The sequence below is a fragment of the Camelina sativa genome, chromosome 5 (assembly GCF_000633955.1).
Source record: "Camelina sativa cultivar DH55 chromosome 5, Cs, whole genome shotgun sequence".
NCBI classification, from domain to species: Eukaryota; Viridiplantae; Streptophyta; class Magnoliopsida; order Brassicales; family Brassicaceae; genus Camelina; species Camelina sativa.
In genome coordinates, this window is record NC_025689.1 from 28,190,072 (window position 1) to 28,207,244 (window position 17,173).

The following is a 17,173-nucleotide window of genomic DNA, read 5'->3' on the forward strand; positions in this document are numbered from 1 at the left end:
CTGATGTTCAGTAGGTTGAGCCACCAAGAGGTGCTGAAGTGCACCAAGTAACTCTACATCTAAAGAACAACTTTCACTGCTAGCTATAAAACATATTTCCACCCAACTGCTGAAGCCAGACTTTGTAGCCACAATTTCAGGGCTAAAACCGCAGCAGCTGGCAGATTTATTTTCAGTATTCTCATTCTCACTGAAACCCATTCTATCCTCAAGTCTCTTCTTCTCTAGTTTAAGCCTCTCCAAAAACGTCTGAAGATGATGATTAATTGTGAGTACAAATCGAGATATCTCATTAGTCATTACACATAGCATAATAAAGAAAACAAACCTGGTAGATCTCATCAAGCTGAACAGCAGCTACATAATCTACATCATCTTCGTCAGCAATGTATGATGAAATGCAAAGACCTGCATATTTTGGACGACATAAGTAGAGAAATACAACAATATGAATCACATAACAATCAGACAATCAGAAAAAAGTGGGTTTCCTTTCAGCTTAGACTTTTAATAATTTTCTTAAGCTAGTTGTTCACAAATTCCAAAAGTATAACAAACAATCACTATGTCTCGGTATGCTATACAGTCAATGAATTCTAATTCAGTTTCATATAGTTCTACATTAAACCACAACAGTCAATTAAGCCTTGGTTGAAGACAACAATATATGTAGGGTTCAGAACATATTGATTTATCTAGGTTTTACTGTACCTGTATTAAAGAAGCTACGTAAAAAGAAACAAAGATGAGCAAATAAACATTAGGGATAATTACCTTCCAAGGCAAGCCGACATAATTCAGGGCCAGAAAATGCAATGGCTTTGGTAAGATGATTATCTGCCAACACGCAACAACTATCAGACAAGAGTTGAAGTTGTTTAACAAATCAAACGTGTAGTATCGAAACGTTTCAGATATCAGACCTTGTTCATCCGATTCTGATTTCAGTGGCCAAACTGTGCTGCAGAGCCGTAGAAATTCCTGCTGCTTATGGAACAACTCTGCAGATATAGGCAAGGAAGGATGCCCCCCATAAGCCCATAGCAAAGACTTTTCCGGGTGACCATGCAAGACTATATTGTTAATATTTTTGCTTTCCTCCTACAGAAGAAAGGCAATGATATTATTGAGCAACCAGTATGATAATTTTAGAAAAAGAAAATGGAATAAATGAAAGTTAGGCTTACCAGAACCACTTGAACTTCTTCAGGAAAAGAACTGTGCATCTTTTTTATAGCTTTTATCAGTGACCAAAAGGAAAACAATAGATACTCATCTGAAGATGAGACCAAACAAGACCAAAAGAATGAATGTTTTTCAATAACTTCGGTGTACAACTGAATCAACACACTGAACGAAGGTGCTCCAACAATTTCGCGAAGAATTTTTTTCTCCAGTGCGCAAAGCGAATCCAAAAACCGAGTAAAGGAGGCTACATGGGTGTGGTTGTTGTTGCTCTCTGCAAGCCACTGCTGATAGGAAAGCCGAAGAACGCCAATTGAGTTAAGAGACTCAAAAAGGGATTCACTGTAAGGTTTTGAGTGGTCATTTGATGCAGCTACATCAATCAATTTGGAGGACAACATAGGAATTGGAACAGCATCTGGATCCAATTTGCAGAGGGATTTCAGATTTTTCCGACAACTAGATATATGCTTCCAAATTGGATGCTTAAACTCATCATTCAACATACTGAGAAAACACAGAAAAAACGGACAGTATTGTTGTAGTCTAGAACCAAACCAACTAAACCATGCAAGATAGAGTTGAATATCCTCTTCGGTTGCCTGTTCTATTGTCCAGTTGGCAGCAAATAATAGCATTTTTGTGGGCAAATCATCTTCAAATTTTGCTGCATTCGGTGCACAGCTTGACCCAATTAAAGCTTTAGGAAACAAGACTTTTTTTAACCTCCAAGAATCAATCGTATAAATAATTCTTGGTTCCTCAGCAGCCAACTTCATATCTCTCAATTTGACATTGTAGCTTACTTTAGACTGATGTGATGCATAGTGAGCTCCTAAGAACTCCAGATACATGCAATTCTGTCTAACTGTTGTTTCTCTCGAGTACCATGTCAAGTCTCTCAAGTTGAAAGGCTTTGGCCATCCTCCAGGCAGGCACAGACCCCCACCAATAAATGAATCAAGCTCAGAATGTTCAACATCTGACAAATATGTATCACGCACAAAATCAACAACTTCTTTTCCATCACCTACCCCAAGCGAGGAGAGATAGATGTGTTCCCAACTTAGCTGTAAGCTCCACAGAAGTTGATTGCCATTCATGAGCAACAGTTGGAAGAGGTGAACCCACTGTTCAAGCTCAAGATATGTTATCCGTACACCAAATATTTGACCATTTACCCATGCATGAACATGTGCTTTCGCCATGGAAGAAACCAGCTTATAACCTGGTATACCTGACAGAGCAAGAAACCTTTCCACACCTTTCAATACAAGCTCTTCACAGTTTGAGCCTTCCTCATTGAGCTGCCAATGTGGCCCCATCATAAATACCTCAACGCCTCTATTCCTCATTGCTCTTGATACTTCCCCAAATTTTGGATTTACAGACAGGAACAAACGAAAGTTTGGGTGCGGAACAACAGTGACAGGTTCACCATTAATAATCCCACATTCATTTATAGTGATCGATCCACACGGTTCCACCAAAGAGTTGATCCTATCGAGTACCTGAAATTTAAGTTAATGATGGATATTAGCTACAAGGGAAATTAACGAAATTGTTTCCAACTGGTAACAAATTTTGCATGCAAACCCATGCGAGATTATAATATTACCGTGGGATTGCAGAGATTAGCATTTTTGAGGACAACCCACTCTCCTTTCTCTATTGCTTTTATCAGCATTCCTGTCACCCATTCAAACTTTGTAGACTGCTTTTTCACATGAGTTTGCAGCTGCAATATCGTCTTCAAGATTTGGTCCAGATACTTTTTTGACCAACTAACGGGTAAAACACCTTCCTCCAAGACCTGTTGCAGATTTTTTACAATGTCTTCTAATTCAGAGAGTGTTTTAGAATCGTTCAAGAAGAATGAAGGGTTCTCCACGAGAGAGGAATCAATCTTGTTTAAATAGGAAAGCCAACTCGAAACTAAGGTACTCCTATTGTTCAAAAGGGCATCCTGAGAAGACTGTGATAACAAACTGTTATACTCATCGACAAGATGTTCAACTCTAGTAACCACCAATCTGAAATTACGGAAGGCATTGTACTGCTCAAAGCATCCGAGTAGATCAGAGCTGTCAGTCGCAGACGAAAGATTTATTTCATTAAGAGGAAATCCTGTTAACTGAGCCAATATTCTGATTACCGAAGTCTTTCCAGATGACGATGGTCCAACTAGGATGCACAGCCATTGATTCTGCACACAATGTGCAACAGCTTCCAGATTTTGACGGATTTCAGGCAGAATCTTCAACTTCTCACCGGCAATATTAGACTGAGTCAAATTTCGTTTAATGGCAGCAGTTCCAACAACTAAGTACCCAGGATTTAGCTGAACCCGAGGATAGGGATTTATAGAAGGGTTTTTATCAAAAATAGCCTTGTAGATACTCAGAACTTCTTTACGGTCAGTTGCAGTACGCATTCTTTGAACATACAGAACATTGAGAAAGCTTTCAACTTCTAAGTCATGTATTGCCTCTGGAACGACACATAACTCAAATTAGTCTAAGCAACTGTCACCTGGAAAATGCTATTATGAAAATTTTATATAAGTCTAGCTACTACCTTGCATAAACTGGCATGATCTGATCACATCGCGTAGATTGAATTCCCATGGTGAGCCATCCTGACCAAACTTTCGATGTAGCATAGTACCATCATGTAACTGTCTGTTAAGAGCAATAAACTTTGAAAGCAATGGACTAGGAATAGATGGGTAAAGTGAGCGACAGATGAAGAGGTAGTCATCTTCCACTAACTCGTCCACATAAACCTGAAAACATTTGAGGCGGATTAGATGAAATTTTCATTTGGAAGTATAATAAAAATTAGACATCATGAGCATCCATGACCATAAAGCGAACAGTGGAACATACTTTTGTAAATCGGTTAAGGAAAGACTTGGGAAGACCTTTCCTGCCACCACCTTGAGAAGAAGGATTCTGACATGCAAAAACTCTAAATGTTGGAGGGCATTCAAAGGTACAGCCAAGTTCTGGGATGAAGACTTGAGCACGATGATCCAGAATCGCATTCAAACCCTGGAAAGATATATATTCTTAATAACACTTGCCAGAATAAAAAATGTGGAAAGGTAACAGAATTTAACATGTTCTACCGCAAGAAAAGTTTTACTGAAATATATTTAGTGGCTTGTTGCTCACCTCTAGAACAGATTGTGGGGCAAGGTTCAGTTCATCTAACAAAACCCAAGAGCCTTCTTTTAGAGCCTGTCGAAATTACATAATTAAGGGTCTGCAATTTTTTAATTGATACATACTTTAACATCAAATTATCTTTAACCTGCAAGAGAATTCCATCAGACCACGCAAACTTCATGTCCTCATCGCTTTCAACAGGTAAATCTGATCCCAGCAAATCCATCATGTCAGTCTGCATCAGAAGAACCGAAGTTATAGTACCCAACAGACGCCCAACAGACGAAGTAGCATACACAGTATTGATGCATGGTGAAGAAATCGAACCTGCTCCGATAGATTTATGCGCACAACCTTGTGGCCAGAATATTTTCCCAACGCCAATATCAGACTTGTTTTTCCAACACCAGGGCTACCTTCTAATAAAACTGCAACAGTAAAATACTTCAATATTAAAGCCAAACATCAATCTCCAATAACTACCATGATAACCAAATTTAATGAGACATACTTGGTTTTGACAGCTGCATTGCACGCAATACTCTCAAGACATTCCTGTGGGTGGTTGGTGCTAAAAACTCGAAACCACCAATCTCAGGATTTTCATCACCTGACCAGGTAAGTTGTAGGTTCCAAACAAAATATCATAAATGTCTATAATCATGTTTGCTATACTTCGACAATATAGACATAACCTTTGCTAACCTTTGCTTATAAAAAAAGGATCAATGCCAAACATGTCCTCATGTCGAACACTATTACTTTCTTCACAAATTGTTTTGGTATCACCCCAGCCATATAGCTCCATTCGTGAAAGCTCCAAAGGGAGTGTATCGCTACCAAAAAACTGAACCAGAAAAGTCAAGTGAACGAGCATCACTATTAATTGGAGAACTGAACACAGTATAAGTAACACGGTTTAAGAATTTAAAGATGCTAAGAAAACGTTTTCGACCTATAGCAGAACAGAACTGCTTTACTAGAATATTGTTTTACACTGATGAGGAAAAAGAGAATTCCTAGCTCCCACCATTTCATAAATATACGGAAAAACTGCTAGATAATAAAACCAAATAATGAAAACCTCTGAGAGTTAAAAAGAGTAATACTTTAAACACATGGCTAGAAATGTTGAATCTAACCAAAAAAAAAAACAGAATTCAAAATAACCCACTAGAAAAATCTTGGCGAGTTGTGTTTTCAAAACACAACATAAGTGAAGCGACACATTGTGATATCAAGATGGAATTTACCTGAAGTTGTTGTAAAAGAAAAGCGAAGCATTTTTCTCTCAGATCCTGACCATCTCTTCCAGAGAAACCAGTTCCTGAAAACATAAAATTAAAATAGGTGAACAAATACACTCGGGGTAAAAAAATATAGAAGCATTACCACTCTGACTCAGTTAATGAATATGAAAACGAGTACATAACATTGTTTGTATGTACAAGTGTTCCCGCCATTGGCATGAGTTTAGATTACAAAGATCTATATCGCAAACGATCTAGGTAGGCCTATTTATTTATTTAGATGTTACACATATTCCAGTGTACTTATATTCATTACATCAAAGATAACTGTAGATGACAAAGGCATGTGATAGAGCAATCAATCTAAGAAGCGGCTAGAGAACATAAAGAATATGTTTTAAGGGAACACCAGGCAATAATCATCTTTCTGTAGGGATGTGAGGGATTCACTATAGCCTAAGCTAGAATTAAACACCCAGCCACAGATATCAATGACTAATCATATTGACAAATTCAAAAGTCAGCTTGTTCATACAAAAATGCAATCAAATAAACAGAAAGCTCCCCAGAGCAGATAAAACTTGGCTACAGAAGGGAAGAATAAGAGTTGAATAAGTGAGTATAGCAATCAATCTTCACAAATATAATTTAGAATTTGGGAAAGACCTACCAAGACTTAGACCATCAAGTAACACTAGAAATGCTCCATGAAGAATAGCATATGCTGGTCCTATACTCTCATTTATCATGTTGACAAACGCAACCCAGGAGAGGAGATCTCTGACAGTAAGAGTTCTCCCAGTCTGCAACCTGTTGAACCACTGTAGCAAAGAAAACTAAACTGAATCTATGTACAAAAAATATAATACAGTATTATTAAATAATATCACGTATCATTGACAAGATTATAAATGATAATTACAAAGCGCATAACATTTTGTGCCTGACGTGAGAGGAAAGAGATGTATGGAGTACTCAAAAGCAAAGCAATCAAATTGTTTTCCAACAGCACAAATATGTGGTCGTGTTCATGTTGGTTAACCTCAACCCATTTCTTACTTTTAGGGTTACAGAATTTAAGGACATAAGATTGAGTAAAAGGATAGGGAAACTACCTCCCAGAAGTTGATAATGGGATCTACAATATTAGATTCCTTGGAACCGGAAAGGCTACGAAACAAGAATATCAGGAATTAGCAACAAGATAACTATTGGCAAGTATCCTTTTGAGCAATTCAAGGAGAACACATACCAAGAAAAGGCAATACTTCTGAGCTCCTCAGTATCTGTAATAGGAGGGACCCATATCTCAGTAAACCGATTGCGAAGGGCAGGTGACAATTCCTTCTTTCCATAATCACCACCCGGGTTCATGGTGGCAAGAACAAAAAATTGTTCATGAGCTACAACGTCCTCCAAGACGGGACCACCTTTCTCAGCTAAGGACTACAAAGATAAAGTGAAAATAATAATAAGATATGAGAGGAAAATTAGACAGACATAAAAAATTCTACGAAGAGAAAGAAAACCAGCGTGTAGAGCTGATGCAAATGATAAGGAGTGGCTAGCTGATGGACATGAAAGCAGTGAACCAATACTCACCAATTTCCTGTCTGTCTCCAACACACTATTCATTCTTTCTAATACACTGTCATCAGCCAAAGATATCTCATCCACAAGAACGATATTTCCAGCTCTCATCGCTTCCACAAGGGGCCCATCTTGCCAAACAAAAATTGAACTCCACTTTTGATACAGCATCACCATATTGTTCCTTATCTTCTCAAGAACATCAACATTCTGTGGTGTGACGGCCGCTCCTATGACTGAATCATTTTTGTATTTCTCCAGAGCTGCCTCTATTAATTTGATCAACAATTCAGCTCCACTAATATCTGCACAAATACCCTGTACATGACATGTTCAAGAAAATATAGTATCAACGTTAAAAGAAAGACGGGTGAAATACCAACATCAATGGTGGGTATTAGGATACTAACAATATTTTGGCCAGAAGGCGCCAATGCCTGAGAGAGCTCCAACTGTTTGACTTGATTCTCGTATTCAGTGACTAATTTTGATCTGTCTCTCACAGGAAAGAATCCCTAAGAAAGAGGCTGACATTAGAAATTGCAAATGAAAGAAGTAACAGTGTAGCATTGGAGTTCGGAAATATAAGATGAAAAAAAGATAAGCCTACACCAAGGAAATCAGATGTTTCTGTGTATTGATGACAGTTAAGGATGTGCAATCTTTTCTTCTTTAAGTCGCTTAGTATTTGGCAGATTGTTGTTTTGCCTCCTCCAGTGTCACCAACAAGAAGAACAGGCTCGTGCAGTTCATAAGAACGGTTGATGAGAAAAAATAGTCTCCGCATACTTTGAGTCCATGTGAATTTTCTGTTTTGTCTATATAAAAATTGAAAATAATAGCACCATAAAATTTAAATCAGACTGTTCAAGGATTAAACAAACAAGCTCGAAAAAAAATGATTCAATTATAGAAAAATTAGGAGGGGAAAAGAATTTACATGTAATCCAAACTTGGAAGCTCCTGGGGTAAGACAACAAAGGCAAAAAACAAAAAAATACAGAAACCATTATTTATATCAGAATAATGTAAGAATAGCAAAACTTTGTACTGATTGAGTAATAGTAAAACTTAATAATAATGCAGTGAGACCTACAGCTTCCTTTAAAAATAATCTATCGGAATGAAGGTAAGTGGCTCTATAAGTGTAAAACAACAGATCAAGAACAAGAAATTTTCATGAAACAGGCAGTTCACAATTGATATATAAAGTTAAAAGACCTACAATATAAACTAATTTCAGGAAACCTAAAATGAACTAGTTCCAAGAAGAAAAGACAACTTAGCTAGATGCATGACATGCTGTTACATCATCAATTATCTGAAAACAATTTTGATAAACGTTTCAAACTAGACAACATAACTTACCATTTTGTACAAATCATCTTTGGTAAGACTGACACGGAAATGTCTCTCCAGCACCTCTTGAACAACTACCTTCTCAGTGTCATCACGCAGCCTCTCTGCAAGAATGTAATACCCTTCTCTGGCTAGTTCTTCATAAGATATACCGTCTCTATAAGTCCTGGAACGATATGCCCACCGGAATAAATCTCTTGGAGTTATATATCCATGTTTTCCAGCAAAAGCTTTGCTAGTCTGCCTACTGCGTTGCAGGTCTTTCATCACTTCAACCATTTTCGAAGCATGACTGTTTGGAATAATACACTTCCTAGAAAGAATTTCAGTAAGTTCATCTTCTGGAATTTCATCAACATGAATCTCCACAAACCGATTGCGAAAAGCTCGGGACAGTATTTTTCGCCCACCATATAAAGTTGGAGGGTTCTGCGTAGCGAAGAGCATAAAATTAGGATGCGCTGAGATTGTTTCACTCAGCTCAGGCACAAAAAGCTCCCTATTGTCATCAAGCAGTCTGTTTAGTGCCTCTAAGACATCAGATGGAGCCAAATTAAGTTCATCTAATACAATCCAATGCCCACCCCTGACAGCCTTCACCAACGCTCCTTCGTGAAATACAAGCTTCCCTGAAGAATCAGTCATATAGGAACCTAAATACTCTTGGATATCAGTCTGCTCATGATTATTGATTCGAACAAATTTGTTTCCACTTATTGCTGCAAGATATTTGACAAGGCTTGTTTTTCCACTGGATGTTGGTCCTTGTAAGAGAACAGGATATCTTTTGATAAAAATGGCATGCGCCAAATGATTGAGATGCTCTATTATACTCTTCGTCTGAACATAACTCTCAACAAATTTATCAGAACTGCCTTTTAATTCTCCCAAGTATCTTTGAAGTGGTTGGCTTCGGATATTTCCCCCAGAGATACGTTTTATTATTGGTTCCATGATCTTAGCACTGGAAGCATCCAATAGGGAGAGAAAAAACATGGAAAATCCATCGTATAATGCTTTCTGAAATCCACCAATACCTTCTGCTTTTATCGCATATTCTAGCGCACGGTAAAGAGACCTTAAGCTATACTGTGGCTTCTGATTAGCACCATCTTGTAAGGTTTCTTCAGATAACCTTTTAGCTTCTTTGTAAAAGCAAACGATGCTGCCAACTAACTTACTGTCCGATTCACGTCCACCTAAAAATCGCCTCACGAATATCTCCAGGTCAGCATCAGATAAGTTCTCATCCACAGCATACTCTGTAAATCTGCTTCGGAAGGAGAATGGCAAGTCTCGCTTACCAGCATCTGTGGCTGGATTCATACAGGCAAACAAACGGAAATTCAAATGTCTGGGAATGCCCATTACATCCCCTCTCTCAGCTAAACAAAGTGATCCCCTCGCTCCTTCAAGAACACCAATTAGCCTGCCCAATATCTCCGGTGGGGCTAAGTTCACTTCATCTAGTAAGACCCAATGCCCCTCCCTGAGGGCAGTCACAAACGCACCTTCAACAAAGGTAAAAACCATTCCACCTGAAGATATCTGGTGATGAATCTTCTTCACTTTCTTCGACAGATGCTGCGCCCAGTTTACAATCTCTTCGGGTTTCTTTCTCTTTCTACCAGACATTTCTTCCCTAAATTTACCTTCAATGCCATCAGTAGCTTCCATTAACCGTTCCAAAAAATTATCCCACTTCTTGGCTCTAAAAGGTTTTTGCACATATTTCATAATCTTTGCATCATCCTGGATACCAAAAAAGAAGAGGAATAATTACTCGAGCAACATGCTAAATTTCTTCCAAAACATATCTCGTTAAGAATGAGTGCAGGAGGAAATCAATGCGTGACTAAGTTTGAAATGTAAAGCTACCTTAATCTTCGAACCTCTTGCCAATTCATTGAATTCATTGTACAGCATTGTGCACATAATCTTTGCATCAATAGGCTTAAAACCTCCCAATAGATCAACTATATCACTTTGCTGGCTCAAATTCTGCAGAAAAGTAAAATAGAAATTATAGAAAACACTACGATAACTAAAAGAATAAACTAGAAATTATAGAAAACCACTATGATAACTACTACAAAAATCTATGTCAAAACATACCAAAACAGTGAGTTTCTGTCCGATCCAGTGTGCAAGATTTTGAACTAGTGTTGTTTTCCCAGTCCCTGTTTCTCCTACTAAGAGAACTGGCTCGTTGTACTCGACAGAGCGAGCTATTTTCTCAAGTAACCGTGTAGATGTGCTTGTTTCAACAAACCTAGACCGATCATGTGACTGGAAAACAAAAGTAGATCAACAAGAGGCTGTAATAGATAAATAATTGTATCAGGAAGAAGGAGATGCTTATAAACTAACCGCAGTTTGACCAAGTGGAAGAGACACTCTGCCAATTTTTAGAATCCCAGAATATTCCTGCAGTTCATTGAATTATTAGAAAACAATCTCAAAGCATCAACCTAAGACATTGGGTTCAAGGATCTAAGATACCTGAATTGGGGGCTTATGCTGAGATTCTGGAACGGCGACATTCCAAATGTTAGCCACAATGTTACTTACTGTCACTCGGTTTTTACTTGACATATAAGACGCAGAGAATATATCAGCTGCCTGAGGAAAAAGCACAAATGGCAAATTTAATAAAGAAATATTAAAATAAGAGACTAATCCAAGCAAACTGTAAAGAAACAGACCTCCTGAAAAATTGCCTGGCCATCGAAGGAGGACAGGCCATGAACCCGCTCACACCACTTGAGCAGATCTCTGGAAACGATGACCATTTAGAAAGAANCTGTTTTGTCTATATAAAAATTGAAAATAATAGCACCATAAAATTTAAATCAGACTGTTCAAGGATTAAACAAACAAGCTCGAAAAAAATGATTCAATTATAGAAAAATTAGGAGGGGAAAGGAATTTACATGGAATCCAAACTTGGAAGCTCCTGGGGTAAGACAACAAAGGCAAAAAACAAAAAATACAGAAACCATTATTTATATCAGAATAATGTAAGAAATAGCAAAACTTTGTACTGATTGAGCAAAACTTTGTAAAACTTAATAATAATGCAGTAAGACCAACAGCTTCCTACAAAAATAATCTACAGAATGAAGGTAAGTGGCTCTATATGTGTAAAACAACAGATCAAGAACAAGCNTCCTAGAAAGAATTTCAGTAAGTTCATCTTCTGGAATTTCATCAACATGAATCTCCACAAACCGATTGCGAAAAGCTCGGGACAGTATTTTTCGCCCACCATATAAAGTTGGAGGGTTCTGCGTAGCGAAGAGCATAAAATTAGGATGCGCTGAGATTGTTTCACTCAGCTCAGGCACAAAAAGCTCCCTATTGTCATCAAGCAGTCTGTTTAGTGCCTCTAAGACATCAGATGGAGCCAAATTAAGTTCATCTAATACAATCCAATGCCCACCCCTGACAGCCTTCACCAACGCTCCTTCGTGAAATACAAGCTTCCCTGAAGAATCAGTCATATAGGAACCTAAATACTCTTGGATATCAGTCTGCTCATGATTATTGATTCGAACAAATTTGTTTCCACTTATTGCTGCAAGATATTTGACAAGGCTTGTTTTTCCACTGGATGTTGGTCCTTGTAAGAGAACAGGATATCTTTTAATAAAAATGGCATGCGCCAAATGATTGAGATGCTCTATTATACTCTTCGTCTGAACATAACTCTCAACAAACTTATCAGAACTGCCTCTTAATTCTCCCAAGTATCTTTGAAGTGGTTGGCTTCGGATATTTCCCCCAGAGATACGTTTTATTATTGGTTCCATGANTTCAGGAAACCTAAAATGAACTAGTTCCAAGAAGAAAAGACAACTTAGCTAGATGCATGACATGCTGTTACATCAATTATCTGAAAATAATTTTGATAAACCTTTCAAACTAGACAACATAACTTACCATTTTGTACAAATCATCTTTGGTAAGACTGACACGGAAATGTCTCTCCAGCACCTCTTGAACAACTACCTTCTCAGTGTCATCACGCAGCCTCTCTGCAAGAATATAATACCCTTCTCTGGCTAGTTCTTCATAAGATATACCGTCTCTATAAGTCCTGGAACGATATGCCCACCGGAATAAATCTCTTGGAGTTATATATCCATGTTTTCCAGCAAAAGCTTTGCTAGTCTGCCTACTGCGCTGCAGGTCTTTCATCACTTCAACCATTTTCGAAGCATGACTGTTTGGAATAATACACTTCCTAGAAAGAATTTCAGTCAGTTCATCTTCTGGAATTTCATCAACATGAATCTCCACAAACCGATTGCGAAAAGCTCGGGACAGTATTTTTCGTCCACCATATAAAGTTGGAGGGTTCTGCGTAGCGAAGAGCATAAAATTAGGATGCGCTGAGATTGTTTCACTCAGCTCAGGCACAAAAAGCTCCCTATTGTCATCAAGCAGTCTGTTTAGTGCCTCTAAGACATCAGATGGAGCCAAATTAAGTTCATCTAATACAATCCAATGCCCACCCCTGACAGCCTTCACCAACGCTCCTTCGTGAAATACAAGCTTCCCTGAAGAATCAGTCATATAGGAACCTAAATACTCTTGGATATCAGTCTGCTCATGATTATTGATTCGAACAAATTTGTTTCCACTTATTGCTGCAAGATATTTGACAAGGCTTGTTTTTCCACTGGATGTTGGTCCTTGTAAGAGAACAGGATATCTTTTGATAAAAATGGCATGCGCCAAATGATTGAGATGCTCTATTATACTCTTCGTCTGAACATAACTCTCAACAAATTTATCAGAACTGCCTTTTAATTCTCCCAAGTATCTTTGAAGTGGTTGGCTTCGGATATTTCCCCCAGAGATACGTTTTATTATTGGTTCCATGATCTTAGCACTGGAAGCATCCAATAGGGAGAGAAAAAACATGGAAAATCCATCGTATAATGCTTTCTGAAATCCACCAATACCTTCTGCTTTTATCGCATATTCTAGCGCACGGTAAAGAGACCTTAAGCTATACTGTGGCTTCTGATTAGCACCATCTTGTAAGGTTTCTTCAGATAACCTTTTAGCTTCTTTGTAAAAGCAAACGATGCTGCCAACTAACTTACTGTCAGATTCACGTCCACCTAAAAACCGCCTCACGAATATCTCCAGGTCAGCATCAGATAAGTTCTCATCCACAGCATACTCTGTAAATCTGCTTCGGAAGGAGAATGGCAAGTCTCGCTTACCAGCATCTGTGGCTGGATTCATACAGGCAAACAAACGGAAATTCAAATGTCTGGGAATGCCCATTACATCCCCTCTCTCAGCTAAACAAAGTGATCCCCTCACTCCTTCAAGAACACCAATTAGCCTGCCCAATATCTCCGGTGGGGCTAAGTTCACTTCATCTAGTAAAACCCAATGCCCCTCCCTGAGGGCAGTCACAAACGCACCTTCAACAAAGGTAAAAACCATTCCACCTGAAGATATCTGGTGACGAATCTTCTTCACTTTCTTCGACAGATGCGCCCAGTTCACAATCTCTTCGGGTTTCTTTCTCTTTCTACCAGACCTTTCTTCCCTAAATTTACCAATGCCATCAGTAGCTTCTATTAACCGTTCCAAAAACTTATCCCACTTCTTGGCTCTAAAATGTTTTTGCAGATATTTCATAATGCTTGCATCATCCTGGATACCAAAAATAAAGAGGACTTATTTACTCCAGCAACATGCTAAATTTCTTCCAAAACATATCTCGTTAAGAATGAGTGCAGGAGGAAATCAATGCGTGACTAAGTTTAAAATGTAAAGCTACCTTAATCTTCGAAGCTCTTGCCAATTCATTGAATTCATTGTACAGCATTGTGCACATAATCTTTGCATCAATAGGCTTAAAACCTCCCAGTAGATCAACTATATCACTTTGCTGGCTCAAATTCTGCAGAAAAGTAAAATAGAAATTATAGAAAACACTACGATAACTAAAAGAATAAACTAGAAATTATAGAAAACCACTATGATAACTACTACAAAAATCTATGTCAAAACATACCAAAACAGTGAGTTTCTGTCCGATCCAGTGTGCAAGATTTTGAACTAGTGTTGTTTTCCCAGTCCCTGTTTCTCCTACTAAGAGAACTGGCTCGTTGTACTCGACAGAGCGAGCTATTTTCTCAAGTAACCGTGTAGATGTGCTTGTTTCAACAAACCTAGACCGATCATGTGACTGGAAAACAAAAGTAGATCAACAAGAGGCTGTAATAGATAAATAATTGTATCAGGAAGAAGGAGATGCTTATAAACTAACCGCAGTTTGACCAAGTGGAAGAGACACTCTGCCAATTTTTAGAATCCCAGAATATTCCTGCAGTTCATTGAATTATTAGAAAACAATCTCAAAGCATCAACCTAAGACATTGGGTTCAAGGATCTAAGATACCTGAATTGGGGGCTTATGCTGAGATTCTGGAACGGCGACATTCCAAATGTTAGCCACAATGTTACTCACTGTCACTCGGTTTTTAGTTGACATATAAGACGCAGAGAATATATCAGCTGCCTGAGGAAAAAGCACAAATGGCAAATTTAATAAAGAAATATTAAAATAAGAGACTAATCCAAGCAAACTGTAAAGAAACAGACCTCCTGAAAAATTGCCTGGCCATCGAAGGAGGACAGGCCATGAACCCGCTCACACCACTTGAGCAGATCTCTGGAAACGATGACCATTTAGAAAGAATAGAATGACCAATCATTAATAAGAAGAATTCTCAAACATAGATATATGCCTACCTCAGTGAAAATCTACTTGGAGAACTGAAAGTAGCTGAGTTTTCAGTTGTTGAACCAGAATACTGGGGACGAAGAGCAGAGTTGACAGTTTCAAATGTTTCTGCAAAGATGGAATAGTTTCACAGTTAGTACAGATTCCATGTGTAGAGGCGTATGTGCAAGAGGAACTTACCAATAAGTTTCTCTGCAACAGGAACCAGGTTTTGATACCGAGCACTCAGGATACTTTGCAAGCTTTCACGATCTGGTGGATATACAACAATTCTCCTCCATAAAGGACTTAACGAATTTCCAGCTACATCCAAGATAATCAGACATAAAAATAATAAGGTTTCTTGAACTGAATCTAATTTGCAAATAGTAAAAGATGGGCTTTTCTCAGGCTCTAATGCAACGTAATAATACAGATAGTACCTCATAAGAGATTTAGTGTTGCAAACATCAATAAAATTGGATATTTAATCTATCATGCACTTTGAGCTAGATTGGTTAGGCAAATTGGCCATGTTAATCAATCCTTATATCAGCTTTGTTAATTAGGAAAAATAGCCAGCATGAATATTCATTACAACAGCAGTTAATTGAGCCTCTAATCCCACTGGCATTTGATTTGATGCTTCAAGCAATAAAATCCATACAAGTTTCAGGTTTCAAGCTAATCATACGAAAATACCCTTCAACCTATGTTGCAACCACGTCACCCTTAGATGACATTAAATGTAGCAAGATCATAGTTATCATGCCCTTCGAAATGCTGAATCGTTCTATTGCGAAAATAAGCCAACGAAAATGAAACAGTTAGGCTGTCAAACCAATCAGTGTCTGCAAGACATACCTTCCCTGATGTGTGACACACTACATTCGGGTGTTGATATAGTTGAAAACAGTTGGAAACTCTCCGCTATCCGTATCTCCTGCAAGCAGATTTAAAGTTAAGAAGCTCCGAAACTTGAATAAATCTCTCAAGGAAACAATACAAGTACCTACAACAGGAGTTATTCAAAAGGTGTGGGTCCTACAATATTCCCCCATATAGGATAAGTAATGGAGCAGCAAAAAGAGTGTTTACCTCTCCTTGACTGGTCAAGAATGTGCCTGACCCTCCCAGCAAAGGTGACAAGACGAGGGGAACATCTGATGGAGCTTTGTCTATGTCTTCAAGAACCACCCAGAAACCATTCATAATCGCCTGCCAAGATGGAAAACACAAAAAATATTGACGCAATTGTAGGAGGATGGATAAAAAAAATAGGCTGCCATCTGAATTTAATTACACAAACCTGGGTAAGTGACCCAGGCTGCCATTTGAATTCGCCAGGTTGATCGGTACACACATAAGTGCCAACCAACGTTTTCCCATCAAGTTGATCATCCATGTGGATAAACACAACTATCAAAATTAAAAGAGGCAAAAAAAACAATATATAGTGAGAAATAATTTAGTTTAAGGCCTTAATTTTAACAGTGGAAACATAGTATGCACAGCATCATCTCCAGATAGTTATTTTTCCCTTCCAGTAACGTAAAAAGTTGCTTGAACCTAGCCAACTAAAAAATTATTTGAGACCAATATACGTAGATATTAAAATTATAACATACCATGGTTACCACTTTCATCAGCCAACTTCCTAATGAGGGCAGACTTTCCAGATCCCGAGGGACCATACAGAAGAACAGGTCGCTTTTGACTAACAGCCAATGAGACCATTTCAAAAGATTTCTCCACCCTAGAGTGGATTTCAAATGGTTCAGAGAAAGATTTGACATCCCTGAATTGAAGAGAAAGGTGGAATTCAACCCGAATAAGAGAAAATTAACATTAAGTACAAGTGGCAT

At 38.2% G+C, this 17,173-nt stretch overlaps 1 protein-coding gene across 1 annotated transcript in view; it reads right to left on the bottom strand.

Annotated features, from left to right (window-relative positions):
• LOC104787716 (midasin-like) overlaps nt 1-17,173 on the bottom strand; it is a 33,947-nt gene that overhangs the window by 13,966 nt on the left and 2,808 nt on the right. The window contains exons 7-38 of the mRNA XM_010513326.1: nt 16,618-16,727; nt 16,407-16,526; nt 16,173-16,251; nt 15,510-15,632; nt 15,338-15,437; nt 15,188-15,257; nt 14,985-15,104; nt 14,853-14,909; nt 14,598-14,771; nt 14,361-14,483; nt 12,497-14,233; nt 11,488-11,510; nt 7,806-8,013; nt 7,606-7,710; nt 7,208-7,513; nt 6,858-7,051; nt 6,721-6,775; nt 6,276-6,426; nt 5,609-5,682; nt 5,061-5,202; nt 4,867-4,965; nt 4,683-4,783; nt 4,501-4,590; nt 4,362-4,427; nt 4,074-4,238; nt 3,763-3,970; nt 2,804-3,675; nt 1,188-2,696; nt 924-1,101; nt 775-837; nt 329-408; nt 3-249 (exon numbers count right to left, since the gene is read on the bottom strand). Of these exons, the coding sequence (XP_010511628.1) occupies nt 3-249; nt 329-408; nt 775-837; nt 924-1,101; nt 1,188-2,696; nt 2,804-3,675; nt 3,763-3,970; nt 4,074-4,238; nt 4,362-4,427; nt 4,501-4,590; nt 4,683-4,783; nt 4,867-4,965; nt 5,061-5,202; nt 5,609-5,682; nt 6,276-6,426; nt 6,721-6,775; nt 6,858-7,051; nt 7,208-7,513; nt 7,606-7,710; nt 7,806-8,013; nt 11,488-11,510; nt 12,497-14,233; nt 14,361-14,483; nt 14,598-14,771; nt 14,853-14,909; nt 14,985-15,104; nt 15,188-15,257; nt 15,338-15,437; nt 15,510-15,632; nt 16,173-16,251; nt 16,407-16,526; nt 16,618-16,727 (7,749 nt within the window). The remainder of the gene's footprint in view (nt 1-2; nt 250-328; nt 409-774; nt 838-923; nt 1,102-1,187; nt 2,697-2,803; nt 3,676-3,762; nt 3,971-4,073; nt 4,239-4,361; nt 4,428-4,500; nt 4,591-4,682; nt 4,784-4,866; nt 4,966-5,060; nt 5,203-5,608; nt 5,683-6,275; nt 6,427-6,720; nt 6,776-6,857; nt 7,052-7,207; nt 7,514-7,605; nt 7,711-7,805; nt 8,014-11,487; nt 11,511-12,496; nt 14,234-14,360; nt 14,484-14,597; nt 14,772-14,852; nt 14,910-14,984; nt 15,105-15,187; nt 15,258-15,337; nt 15,438-15,509; nt 15,633-16,172; nt 16,252-16,406; nt 16,527-16,617; nt 16,728-17,173) is intronic.